The 14,661-nt window shown below is 26.5% G+C and overlaps 1 protein-coding gene across 8 annotated transcripts in view; it reads right to left on the reverse strand.

Annotated features, from left to right (window-relative positions):
• Positions 1-14,661, reverse strand: part of LOC107436595 (paired box protein Pax-6) — a 106,360-nt gene that overhangs the window by 41,426 nt on the left and 50,273 nt on the right. For all 8 annotated transcript variants that reach the window (XM_016048362.4, XM_016048361.4, XM_071177515.1 and 5 more), the window contains one exon: positions 127-473. In XM_016048362.4, the coding sequence (XP_015903848.1) occupies positions 127-473 (347 nt within the window). The remainder of the gene's footprint in view (positions 1-126; positions 474-14,661) is intronic.

Genomic DNA, 14,661 nt, shown 5'->3' on the forward strand with positions numbered 1-14,661 from the left:
CCCCTATGCCCTAACGAGCAATAAGGGCACATTACCTGCTGCTAGTGACATTGTAACACGTATCTTATTTTAAATATTAATAATATTATTATTTATTAAAATTATAAATAAATGATATGTACTTACACTTGGGACGCTATCGTTAGTGCAGGCACCCTCAGACAGTAGCCTATCTCTGATTTCCCAAGCAAAGATGGAGGGGCACTCCCTCTTGAAATGGGCGATCTTGGCAACGACGTCAGGGGTGGCGACCCGGGGCTTACTGCCCCCAATCGCCCTGGGACGGATGGATCCGGTCTCGTAGTAACGACCGAGTATCTTAGATACGCAGCCGTTAGACACCTGTAGGATACGGGAGATATCGCACGGCCGAGCCCCGCTGTGCGCCAGTTCCACTATCTTCTGCCTCGTGGAGTCTGGCAGGGGACGACCGTTGACGTACACGCCGCCCAGCTGGTTGATTCCGCTGTGGCCTAAAAAACAGTGTATATATTTAATGAATTTATTATTTATAATTTATTATTTATAATTTATTATTTGTAATTCAAAACTGCATACATTGGCATTTTATAATGTAAAATAGGCAGTAGGCACATATAACGAGACCGTATTTAGTAATATTCCAAACTGAACAGAGTAAATCAAATCCTTCTTTAGGTACAATGCAATTAATGTATTATACAATAATCTTTTAGCACTCAATTGTCTCGCTTCAACAAGGAAAATAATTTTGGACGCATGAAAAAGTGTAAAAAATAGTGAAAACCGTTTAATTTATAAAAGCTTAGTGATTGTGAAGAAAAATTGCACTTCAAACATTGACATAAGTGCAGCAAAGTCGTTACAAAACTTAAAACAATTTATTGAAACTACATTAAAAAATTCCGGATCAAATTACTGAATAAGGTACCGAAACTTTGGGTGCATCATCCGTAAAATTAATTGTTACTGGGAAATATTATACTGCAATTTTTACAGTAATATTTATTTAATTAGAGGGATTTAATGATTTTTCTGTAATTATTACCAAAAAATTACAGTATATCAGATTTTTAGTTCCATAAAATTGATTCGCCGGCAAAATTGATTTTACAGTAAAAACTACCGATACCCTGAGTGTTCATCTCAAATGAGTGAGTGAATTTCAGTGAATTTCATCTCAAATTTTTTGTAATGAAGGAAAAATACAAGTGAAGAAACATTTAAAACATTAATTGGTTTTAGCCAAAAACTTAATGAACAAAATTTTGCTAAGCTAAACAGTTAACGTTTTAAATATATTTTCACCAAATAATAATTGTTTCCCCCTCCACTTCCAAAGTTAGATTAAATCGAGATTAAGGTGAGGAATTAAATTAAATAATTATATTCCTTTTTCGTAAGTTCCACGTTAAATACAAGCCTTACTGAAGTAAAATGGTACGATAATCATGACATTTATAAAATAAATATTTAATTAAATAATAAATTTTTAAAGAATTCAGAAGTCCCATCAAGGAGTATGGACATAAACATAGATAAGTAATCGCTTCTCATTTTCAGCACCAGAAAACACTGATTGACTCTTCAACTGTTTTGTCAAAATATTGTGACTAGGCAAAAAAATATACAGAAGAAAAAAAATGAATTCTCTAGTGACGAAAAGAGATATAGTCATATGGTATATAAAGATTATTGACATTTAAAAACTAATTTTTCTAATGTGTAAAACAGTGATTTTTACGTATTAAATTGTTCGCGCATTTCAAGAGAAAATTCGAGTTATAAATGTTCTTGATTATTGACTGTTCTGTACTTTGGTAGCATACAATTGTAATATGATATAGACAACGCTGTTTTATGCAGGTGAAATCAAATAACGTTTAAGTGCAACCACATATAATAAATTCATTAAGCATAAATCTACATTTTTAAGACAGAAATAAAAATATTCTGGTATTCTTAACGTGAAATAAAAAATTTTTCATAAGAAAAATTTATTCATTTATTTATTTTTAAATAAAAATTAAACTAATGCATTCCTTAAGATTTCTTTGAAAATATTTTTGAAGAAGCTCTTATAAAGTCAAATGACAATTTAGGAAACCATCAATTAAAACATATTTCGAACACATATTTTAATGAAGGGACTGTTTATCCAAATCGACAATAAAAACAATAATTTAATTTTAGAACCAAGCAATATCGTATAAATTCCTGTCAGCTCTTATCGATCAAATATTGACATTCAAAACCATTTTCAAGCGGTTAAACTAAATAAATAAATAAGCGTTTATTTCTTATTTAGTTTATTAGTTTATTTAGTCTATTGATTACTTTTATTTTATTATTTATTTTATTTATTTGCTTATTTACTTTTTATTTTTTAATTTTTTAATTACTTAACTTGCAACCAAGCGAGCTTTGTAGAAAAAAGGAAGAAGAAAAATTAAAATATATAATTATATTATTTTTAAACTTACATTTTTATAGAAATTGAAGAAGAAAAATTTTTTTTTTCCGTTACATGATTATTTCATTTAACTCCTAACAAAAATAATAATCTCTAAGCAAAATATACATTAAATCATATAATCACTAACTATCTAAGTCTAGAATAAAAAAAATAATTTAATTTTAAAACAAAGCAATAACAACTTGTCAACTTTTACCAACTTCTAGCAATCAAATATTAAGCATTTTCAAGAGGTTTTTTTTCATTTATTTATTTATTATTTATTTATTTATTTATTTACTTATTTATTTATTTATTTTTGCAACTGAGCAAACTTTGTGAAAAAAAGAAGAAAAATTAAAACGTATAATTATATTGCTTTTAAACTTAAAACATGTATATAGAAATAAGGAAAAAATAAGTCTCTGCATTACATGATTATTTTAATTTACTCCATACAAAAATAAAGGTCATTAAACAGAGTACACGTCAAAGCTTCTAAAACGACTGCTATAAGACTATACAATTTCAGAAATACATTTCAGCAACAGTACCTTTGGATCAAACTTATTCCAGCTCCCAATTGGTATAACCCTCTCTTCTCAAATAACCACAAGATTGTGACAAACCTCACCCAACAACATATTTCGTCTCGACACGCATCTCAAAAAAACCAACCAAAACCTCAGAACCTTATCTGCTTATCAACCCCGGAGGGAGTCTAGTCTATTACAAGCAAGTAAGATGGTATTTGAAAACAATAACAACAGAAAAAAAAAAGAATACAACAAACAACCAAAAATTTGTCTTGGTCTTTTTGTGGATAACTTTACTCACCGACTTAGAGCAGCCGCTTATTGAAGTACCGCCGCCGTTGCAACGAAGTTCTTCTACATTATTCATTACGAACTGAAGCTGAAGATATCTTCCATCCCCCATTTCTTCTTGAAAATATGGCACCCCACCCCCAGCACCAAACGATCTTATATATCGTGGAGGATTTGTCGTGCTGCTGCATTCTCGCAAAGTGCGTTCTTGCCATGGTTGACTTGATTAGTTCTGAAAAGCGTGAACGTGTCTTGCTGCACATCATAGGGTAGGAGCCGGCAACTTTTGGAGATTTTAGTAAAGGGGGGGGGGCAGTGTTGCAATACTGCTATGTGAGGAGGGGGATAAGAGATTCCATCCCCTCTTCTCCTTCCTACCAATCTTCAGCATCATTCTTTCCGCTTGTCTAAACTCCAACTAACTACTTTTCTTAAAAGGAGGGTTTTCCTCATCTTATGAGCTGGCTTTTGATGTGAGGTTCCTCATTAGATCCTTCAGGCTACGTCATCTCTGTCTGGCATTAAATAATCACATCAAGATCTTAGTAATTTCTATTAAATAGTAGTTTTCGTTTTCCGTTGTATTGCAAATGCCTCATAATTTTCCTCGCACCCGTATTTTTAAAATATTTTTTAGTGTTACTAAATTTTCTTTAAAAATGAGATTCATTTTTTTTTTCATTTGCTAATTTTCAATAAACATAATTTGCAATTTTGTTTTGACTGTTTGTGCTAATAACGTGTTAAAGCATCTGTTAAAAAGTTTTCGTAAGTCACCTTATTAATTTTTTTTCTCCGTGTAGTATAACAACCGTTCCACTTTTGTATTGAAAAGAAAAAGTTTCACTTACTTTGAAAAGTAAAATCTTTTCATGCGATGCCTCAATGTAAAATTTTCTCTTGAATCTAACAAAATATTTGTTCGACGTCGTAAAATTGTCTTGACAATAAGGAAATATTCTTCCTAAACACGTTTTTTATAAATTGTATGTTAAAAATTATGCAATACGATGTTAATTTTCAGAATTTTACACTTTTTCTTCTTCTCAAATTTAGGAGTACACGAAAAATATTTCTAAAGCAGTTAAAAAGAATATTACTAAAACAAATGAGTATTTTAATGTAACAAGAAAATCACTGAAATTAAGGATAAAGTTTGAGTTCAACATAGTTCCACTAAAATTTATAATGCTATTATATTTTACATATAAAGGATTTGAAACTAAAATTAAAGAATGTAGACTCTAAAAAAATTTACATAGTCTAGGATATAATATTAATAAATTTTTATAGTGCATGAGTATTGAAAACTATCTGACATACAACAAGAATTCTCTTCGGTAAAAATCACCATCATTTAAAATTATGTATCCATTTTTTTAATATGTGCTTGAATTAATTGTAAATACATACAACATTAAAATAGAGTCAATTACATAATATATGATGCCATTATTTAGGTACTGAATAATAAGATCTAGTTGAGAGATACTAATTTTTGATAATTTTTCTCATCCTTCCTTTCTTATCCTTCAAACTTTGTCTCATTCATTTCACTTTATTTGCAGATACATTTACATTTTACAGCCAAATACATTTTAACTTCTATATTATTATAGCACTAAATATTAAATAATAAAATTGATTCACGTTCAGTGTTTTCGTGTGAACTTTTGCAATATTAATTCAATTTATTATTACTTTCGTTTTTTATAAAAACTGAATAAATAACATCACCAAAAATCAATACATTCTTATTATTTGTACACAAGACAATTCGTTATTTAAAAAAATATTGAAAAAAATATATATAATGCCAGGAAAGAACTCTTTCACATAAAAAAAAAAAGATATAAATTGCTTACATCACGCATTTCATGTTTTTTTTTCTTTTTAAACTTCAAATGATTTGAATTTCTTTAAAGCAAAATTAATATTATATATTCCCTTAAAATTATACAATTTCAAATATTCCTTAATTTCTACCTAAATTTTTAAAGTGAATTTTTCCGACTTCTGATTGTTATTTTAAGCTTCAATGAATTAAATATGTCATTTATTATTTTCTGTAAGCTACGTAAAAAAGTACTGAAATACATATTAAATATATCTATTTTGTATGAATTCCCAATTATATATCGTATTCTCCAATTATTAATCTTATATATTATTTCGATATAAAAGTATAAATTTACTTTCATCAATTTGATTTGAGAAAAAAATGTTCTTTGAATTTCAATTGGAAAATTTTAATTGGAAAATTTTATTGGATATCTATTTAATTTTTCCTAATTTAACCCCGTTTAGTTTTATTAAAAATAACTCGCATACTTTATAAATGATAAACAATGATATAATAATAATAATTCATACGTCACAATAGAGTTTCCACTGGTTAGCGATTCTCACGTGATTTGATATATGACGTCAAATTCCAATTTTTTGATCAAGGTGAGCAAGAAAATATTAGACAACGTTTTCAGACCGCCGCCTTAGGCTCATGATCGTCAGACAATTGGTAAAGAAGGCGCGCTTATCATCGAAAATGATTGGGCGGTGCCTTTGCGCTTGCGCAACAAGCATGATCCTCATTTTGCATTCCACTGATTGTGTTTACATTATAAATTTTACATTTAACGTGCATATCATCTTCTTTTATTAGCTTTAAAAAAATTACGTTATTCCAATGCACATTCTTTTTTATTTTTATCAGTTATAAAATAGTAAGCAGTAGATATCTAGAAGATATATCCGGACATTCAGAATATATCTAGACTTGTCTTTAAAAAATTTTTCACTTATTTTAATCACGCTTTTCGTACTTATTTCGTGCAGAATTTTACACAAATCAGTATTTGGATTACAAATTTTCTCAAAAAAATTAAAAACTATATTTAAAGCGATTTTTTTCCCTCTATAACACTGTGATACATTTGTGACTGTCTTTGTAAACTTTTTTAAATTCCCAAAATATTAATAAAAAATAAAAATAAAATAATAAACTTTCATATTTCATTTGTATTTATCTTTTTAAATTTTTGATTCATAAAAAATAATAAAAAACTTTCAAAAAGTTTTTCCTTTGTAATTACCTTTCTAACTTTTGATTATGCAAAAGTAAGAAATATTAATAAACTTACATAAAGCTTTTCCTTTCCAACTATCTTAACTTTTTGATTGTTAAAACAAATATTAATAAATCTTCATAAAGTTTTCCAATTGTACTATTTTTTTAACTGATTTATTCGTACAAAAAATAATAATAAACTTTGACAAAGACTTAAGCAGTACCTTTTTCCAAAAATATAATTTAGAAGTAACGTTTGTAATTTAATGCTACAATACATTAAAATATAATATCTGATAAGAAATTATACTTTCTAATGTTGTATTAAATCTTTCCCTTGATTCTAAGAATAATAATACTGTAGATTATTGTGAAGTAACAAAAATTATAACTTCTAAGCATAATGTTAGGTATTGCTAAGCAAATTAATGGAAAAATGTTAACATTTTCTTTTATTATCTCGAAGAATTTTCTGCAAAGTTAAGAAAAATTCACAAATATTCTTTTTTCGTATGTAAAAGAAGTAATTTTTTTTTAAACTTTTATATTTTAAAACTTGCTGTCCTTCACTTATAATTAGAGTGCAAAAATTACGCTAATTGCATCGAAATTATATTATTTGATATCAATGAATTTAAGGAAAATAACGCTCTTAATTTTTTTAAGAAAATAAAGCAGCAGTCCACGCTTTTTTAAGTATTAGCTTAAAAATTCTTTTAAAAAAAGCTTTTTTTTAATTTTTTTATTCATTTATTTATTTATTTTTTATTATTTTTTTCTAGTACTAACAGTTTTTCTCGAGCTTTCCATGTGAGTTCTATTGCAGGTTAGGCAATTTTATCTAAAAATTTGAAACCAACTTAAGTAGACACAAGTTTCCTCTAGAATTAATTTTCTCTAAAACCCGAGTTTGCAATGAGTAATATTAATATAGCTAGCTGTTGCCCGTGGGAAGTACTTTGTTTTCAATTTTAAATACTTTCTGTCTTCCAAACACTAATCTAATTCATTACCTCGTAACTCATTTTTTATTGCTATAAAAATACAAAATTATTCTAAATAAATACTTGACGCATAACTAACTATTCAACACCACTTAAACTATCACTTAAAACAATCTAACAGAATAAATCTAAACAAATACTTAAAGTATAACTAATTATTTAACACTACTTTAAATTATTACTTAAGACAACCTAACAAAATAAATTATAATAAATGACTAGTATTGTCAATTTAGATGCTGCGTTTTTGTGACACATGTAAGAAATAAATTATGCTAATTTTTTTGAAAAATGCTGATAATTACTACTACTTTTTGTGCATATAATACATAACGTAAATAACTTTTTGTGTCTCAAAATTATTTTGCTGATATTTATTTATAAAAACAAAAATTAACCAAAAAGTTTCTTCTTTTTAAGTTTCAAAATAAATTTTAAGTTCTGAAGACTTATGACAAAAATTTTGGAATTCTTTCAAAAACTGAAATAATAATAATTCAACATAAATTGTAAGTAATAAAAATTGTTATGTATGTCTATCGAAAATCATCTTTCATAGGCATTAAAGAAATAGGTATTAAGCATTATTCTTAAAATAATTATACTGATTGCATTTAGAATTAAAAATTTGCAGTAAAAATATTTGAATCAATGATGTTGAGAAATTAGTTACATTGCTAGAAATGTTTTGGACACATTCAAAACGAGAACATTAGTTGACAACACTAAATAAATTTCAATTACATTTAATATGCATTCGTAATTTTGCATTGACCTAAAATGATTCATTATACTCAAAAAATTCATTTATTTTTTAAATAAACATTAATTAGTTAAAAAAAATTATTACTTATATAGTTAAATAATATTTGACAAATTCAATAATGCATTTATTTTTGTCGATTGCTAATTTCTGCAATACTGCTCAAAAATGAATAATTTAGACAGCAAAAAACTAAGTAATTTAAGAGTAAAGGAAATAAATTAAATTGTTGCACTTTAGATCAAATAAATGTATCAGTTTTAATGTAATTTAAGAATGAAAAAAAAGATTAAATATGGCAAAAAAATAATAATTGACTAAAAATAATCGCACTATTTGTTACATCAAATTCTTAATCAAATTTATATTCTTAGATTATAACTTAATACTTAATTAGCAAGAGCACTTTAAAATCCTACATTGCAATTAACAAAATAAATTAATATGTAAATACACTATTTTTATCAATTTATTTTCAGATACATATGATCTAATAATGATATATATTTTTATTAATTCATATTTATTACTTTTAGATAAATTTGGTTCAATAATAAACTGAGTTTGAATAAAAAATAAACTTTTATATAAATATTCGGAGATTGAAATTTATAAAACAAAGATAGAAATTAGTATATTTTTTCTCTCTAATTTTAAAATATTAATTTAACGTTATTTTTTTTCCTAATATTTATTTTATAAAAAAAAAGCCGTTTGTTCTTTGAAATGCGATTGTTAAAATTAATTGTACCAACTAATCATTAAAATAAACTTAATAATTTATTTTCTGTCTTGTCAATAATAAACTTAACTTAACAATTGTCTTAATTTATTATTTTAATAATTGTCAATAAAAAGCGTAATTTTGTCTGCAATAAGCTTAATAAATTATTAACTTAATAATTTTTGTCCAGAAAGTTTATATTAATAGTTTAGAGCTATTTGTCATGCTTATTATAACCTAGTTAATAGGACGCAATACGTTCTGAAATTTACCTTATTTAAAAACGTTTGTTCTTTAAAATACGCGTGTTAAAATCACTTAAAACGGGAAAATCCTTCATAAATCCCTAAGAGATTTCATATTGTAAAGAAAACTTTTATCGTATCCGCTTTGAAAATGAATTTTCTTATCTACTAAGAAAGCCTGCTCCGCACACAAATATCTATGTAATATACATATATGCATAGGGAAAAAGAGAAGAGGGTCTCCACATAGAAGGGAAAAAATTCAATCTCATCCTGAAATAGTCTTAGATATAAAGGGAAAAATCTAAAAGAAGAAAATAAAATCGCGATAGAAGTATTTTTTTTATCTAAATTTTTTATTTTGAAGGAAGCAATCTGCATTTTTGGAATGTGAAAAAGAGGAAAGTGAACCATTTTCTATTAATTTTTTTTTCTTTACCCATTCCTAAGATATTTTCCTGTAAAAAAAAATTCCCACTCCTGAGCCGAAAAAATGGAAAAATTTCTTAAAGTCGATAGAGGTTTTTGCGGGGAGGGTTTCCTGAAAAGTATCATTCAAAGAAAGTAAAGATGAAATCATATTATCGATTATAGGAAATAGCCATGTTAAGGGAGAAAAATATTCACTTGAAAGAATATTCAAATATTAAATAAGCACTCTACGAAAATATTTAAATTTGGATTTAGTAATCGCTGCATAATTTCATGAATGATGTTATTATAAACTGTTTTCATTAATTGGTTTGATGCTTTTATAAATTAGTTAATGTATAAGTAAATTTTTTTTCTGATTCCTCATTTTTACCTTTTCATCATATTTAAGTAAGATCCATTTATAAGTATTAATATATTATGTGTTATATTAGACATGCAATTCTAACACAACCAACTTTATTTGTCTTTTTACATAGTTTCACTTTTTAGAAACTTCATTGTAACACCTTATCCTTAATAGGGAAAAGTGGACAATACTTAGTTAATTCATAAAAAATTAGTACAAGCCATGTTAACGGTAATTTCTTTTTACTTTGAATTCTTTATTTTGAAGGAAGCTCTCTGCATTTTAAGAATGTGAAACAAGAAGAAAAGGGCCATTTAGAATGTGCCCTTAAAAATTTTGTAAATGTGTTAGTAATCAGTAAAAAAATTAAGTAATTATTATATAAATACATTGCAACAGACTAATATGAATTATCACGTTTCGCTTGAATTATCCGTTAACTGATGTAGTGCCATTCTTTCTATTTACTTGTCATCTGCAAGCAATTTACTTAAAGTCTGTAATTCACCTAATTCATTTGCAATTCACTTGCAATCTTGCAATTTGCTTAATATCTGCGATTTTCTGAACTTTTATAGATGTAATAACTGGGCTTTAATAGTGGAACTTTCATAGGGATAAATAAAATAATAATTTCTATACTATTTTCTCTCAGAGCCTTGAAAATTCTGCATTATCTTTCGTAAGCTTAATATTAATTAATACATAGTTATGAACTTTGTATTTTTTTATAGTTCTTTTAGACCTAAACCATATTTATAAAAATTAATGGTTATATTTTTCTTTCTTAGTTTAAAGAAGCCATAATACATATTTTGAACAAATATTCAAATACAGATAAATACAAAATCAAACTTTTAATTCATTTGATTTTCAACAAAATCAAATTTTACTGAAAATCTTTCATCGAACTTTTAAAAAAGGAAGAACTGTTTCGTTTTCATTTTAACAAATTTATTAAAAATTTAAACAGATGATAAAAAAATATTTCCCTTAAAAAATTACAAAAAAAAAAAAAGATTCCCCTACATATNAAAAAAAAAAAAAAAAAAAAAAAGATTCCCCAACAATTTTAAGCAAATTTGTAGTGATGAACCATCATGTTTGGTTGAAACGAAAAAATAGTTGCACAAAAAAGTAACACTGTTGGAAATTTCGTAGAAATTTCCAAAAATTCTAAAATCACAAAGCCTGTTGAAACAGTTTAAATTGCGCTATTTTAATATTTTTCACTACGAAACACAAAAAGAAATAATTACGCAGTTGTTTGTATACCAATTAAATTCACAACACAATTTTTTTTTTCCTTTTAAATAATAGCATCACGTAATACTTATCTCTTAATTACTTAAATATGAAGAGCGGGATAAAAACAAAGTAATATTTCACTGCCAATTGTGAACTAAATAAAAATCTCGTCACATTTCTAGGGAAGACCATCATTTCTCAGTACTACTACTATTCTTTCAGAGAATTCGGAAGAAGCGTCATTTGTTTTCTGCCCACGCATCGATCACGTCATTTGGACTGGAATGAAGAATTACCTTTTCGTCAAGTTTCTTGAAATTCCATCATTTTTATTGATACTCATAATCACGTTTGATCCTTCGTAACAGTGATATGATTAATGAACGTCATTTTATTCTGTGATTTCTAATGATGAAATAGTAAATCTGTCATTAATGGAAAGTATTGGGAAGTAATTAAAAAAAAATTCAAAAAAATGATAGGGGACAACTATTTACGAAACTATTCTTTTTTTATTGAAATGCATGATTGCCTAAATTTCTGATTACTAATCTGGTGAACAACGTGTGTAAAATTTAAAAATTTTTAATAATTTTTCATTGTTTAGTGTTAGATAATAGACGAGTATACATATCGTAGTAAATTATTAAAAATTATTTTATTTATTAAGGATTGATGGCCTTGAAGATAACTTTAAAAAATCACACTAGGCAAAATCGCCACATTTCAAGTTTCGGACATCTACAAAATGTTAAAAAGAGTTTCTCTTTATTGTTTTCTCTATTTCGTTTTGAATGCAGATTTATACATGTCATAAATAATATAAGTCATTGAACTTATAAAGTTTCGTAAACTTGGAGTTTAGTCCAGAAGGAGGGAGAGTTATACGCTAAAGATAAAATTGCAACGCTTGCAATTTCAAACATGAACATAAAATTAAACATGAGCATGAAATTAAAAAGTTTAAATAGTTCTTCATTCTTATTTTGTTCTATTTTTATTGCATTAAGTTAAATATGCTAAGAATTTTGAATAAATAATGAAAAGTCATTGAAATCCATCAAAGTATATGAAAGTTATATCAAAGTTATATCTAGAAAGATGATTTAGACTAATTTTGAAATTTTCAGATTTGAAACTTCTTTAAAGTCAGAAAATCTGAATTATTATTCATTATGATGTGATACATACCACAATTAATTATGAAAATTGAACAATCAGTCAGAATTTGTGAATTTTGCATAAATTATTCTAATTTTCTCGCTATCAGTAATTTTAATTTTTATCTTGTCTAGTTTTTTAGCGATATAAAACAACGTTTTAAAAATAACACATGCAACTCGGAAAAAAAATCAAATAGGGTTGTTTCAGTTATAATTTTTCAATCAATAATTTAATTTACTAATTAAAAATTAACTAATTAAAATAAAGTTTGTTGAATATGATATTAAATAACTACTACACTTGTACAAGATGCATAATTACTTATTGAAAAAAAGACCAAAATAGAAATCATTTTTATTTACTAGAATACGCGTAAAAAATGAGAGGAAAAAAGAAGTTTAATTTATAATTTTTGAGTAAGAACCAAAATTATGACTCGGTTAGATGAATTCTCATTTAAAGCATGATTTCAATTAGCAAAACGCCATCTTATTTGTGGAAATGAAAATGCCATACTAATTTTTAATCTAAAAAATTTAATTTACCTTTCGAAGCTTTTTCGACCTAAATTCAAATTATAAATTAAAACGAAAACTAAAATAAGGCATTCTGTCTTGAGATTATATTAAATCGCAAAGCGTCTGATGAGAAAATTAATATCTACATGATTTTTTTAAATTAATTGCATTTAATACATGATGTCTTCGTCATTTTTTTAAAAATTTTTATTGTTCTTTTTCTCCCAAAAGAAAAAACTTTAATGTTTTATTACTAAAAGCAAATTAAGTGGACTTTTTTTTATTAAAGTATAATCTGACTGATTTTGCTTTATTTTTTTTTTAAACTAAAGGGCAAACTTATACCACTCTTTAGTACTAAGTTAATAAAAATATTAAACGGATCTAAACTTTTTGAATTTCTTTAATAAAGTTTTAAGACATTACGACTTACTGTTATTTATTATTAATTAGAAAAAAGAATTTTCATCTTCATTTTGATTTTCAAATATTTACTTATTTCTTGTAGTAGTATTTCAATATTTAAAATAAGCCCTAAATATTTATATTAAGCCTTAACCACGTAAACAAGGTAATGATCTATTGAGAGAAAACGATAATTCCATGCTTGGATACAGATATTCGTATCTATTGCCATGCTAAAAAAAAGATCTTCATATATTTCCATAGGTCTAAGGAGATCTGTATCATTGATAAAAAGATAGATTTTTATTACCATGTAATTAAAATTACCCGTTTCTATTGCTCTGTGAGAATAAAAAAAGAGATCTTCACCTATTTCCATGCAAAACAATTCTGTACAAAATTTTGAATCTAGTTAAATTTCGCTGAAATGTTTTAGAGCCTAACTGACTTTTCCTAAAGCAAAAAATGTTGATTAAAACTATTCGTTCAATTGCAAAAACATTTAATATTTGAACTACTCAAGTATTTTGTAGACAAATAAAAATGGCAAAAAATTGCAAATAAACATTAATAAAATGAAAAAAAAATGAATGAATTGTTCGTTTAATATTAAAAGTTTTAATTTTGGATATTGAATTAATTTGAATGATAATAATAAGAGAAAGATAGTTGAATGATACATGCTGACCAGTATAGCCTGGTTGGTAGGTCACTGGACTCATGTTCGAGAGAACGGAAGTTTGAATCCAGCCGGCCGAAGAATCCCCGTGTAGTAAATGGTGATTGGCACACGTTGAATCTATCGGGTCTCAAAGTCCCCCATGTTCCCAAAACGAATCATACCTCTAAGAGTTCTGGATCTGAGGTTGATTGTTCTATGGTTCAGGACAAAATTACGATCTGTGAATGTATTAATGGGTCAGACGGGTGTGACGGGTGTGACCTATAAACGGGTGTGACGTATGGGTGTGGCAAAAATCGAATTTTTGGCCATAGAGGGCGACACTGGAAAACAATATTTATCGCACCCCTAGTTTCTTAATGGCCTACGACTACAACAACAATAATGATACTTGCTACAGAAACGTCCATTTGCTTCTCTTAATCACAGTACTTGTGCTTTTATACATTGTAGTTAAAATGTTAAATCCCACAAAGTATTTTCTTTGTGCAACAATTAACAGTTCTTTATTTTTAGAAGCTGAAACAAATTTTTAACTTTATCCAAATATATATTATATATATTGAATGAAAACCTTGGATAAATGTTCTGTGGAATATGCCATGCATTTATGTTAAATACCACAAAGTATTTTCTTGGAGTAACAATTTACAATCGTTTATTTCAGACATAATAGACAAATAGTATAATTGCTCCCAATACATTTTTACTTCAGCATACAGCTGAAAAATATATCTATCAAATTTTTTTCTTAACTATCTTATATCACATTTTGGTATTTTTTAATCATTCTTTAAGA

This window comes from Parasteatoda tepidariorum, chromosome 2, assembly GCF_043381705.1.
Source record: "Parasteatoda tepidariorum isolate YZ-2023 chromosome 2, CAS_Ptep_4.0, whole genome shotgun sequence".
NCBI lineage: Eukaryota > Metazoa > Arthropoda > Arachnida > Araneae > Theridiidae > Parasteatoda > Parasteatoda tepidariorum.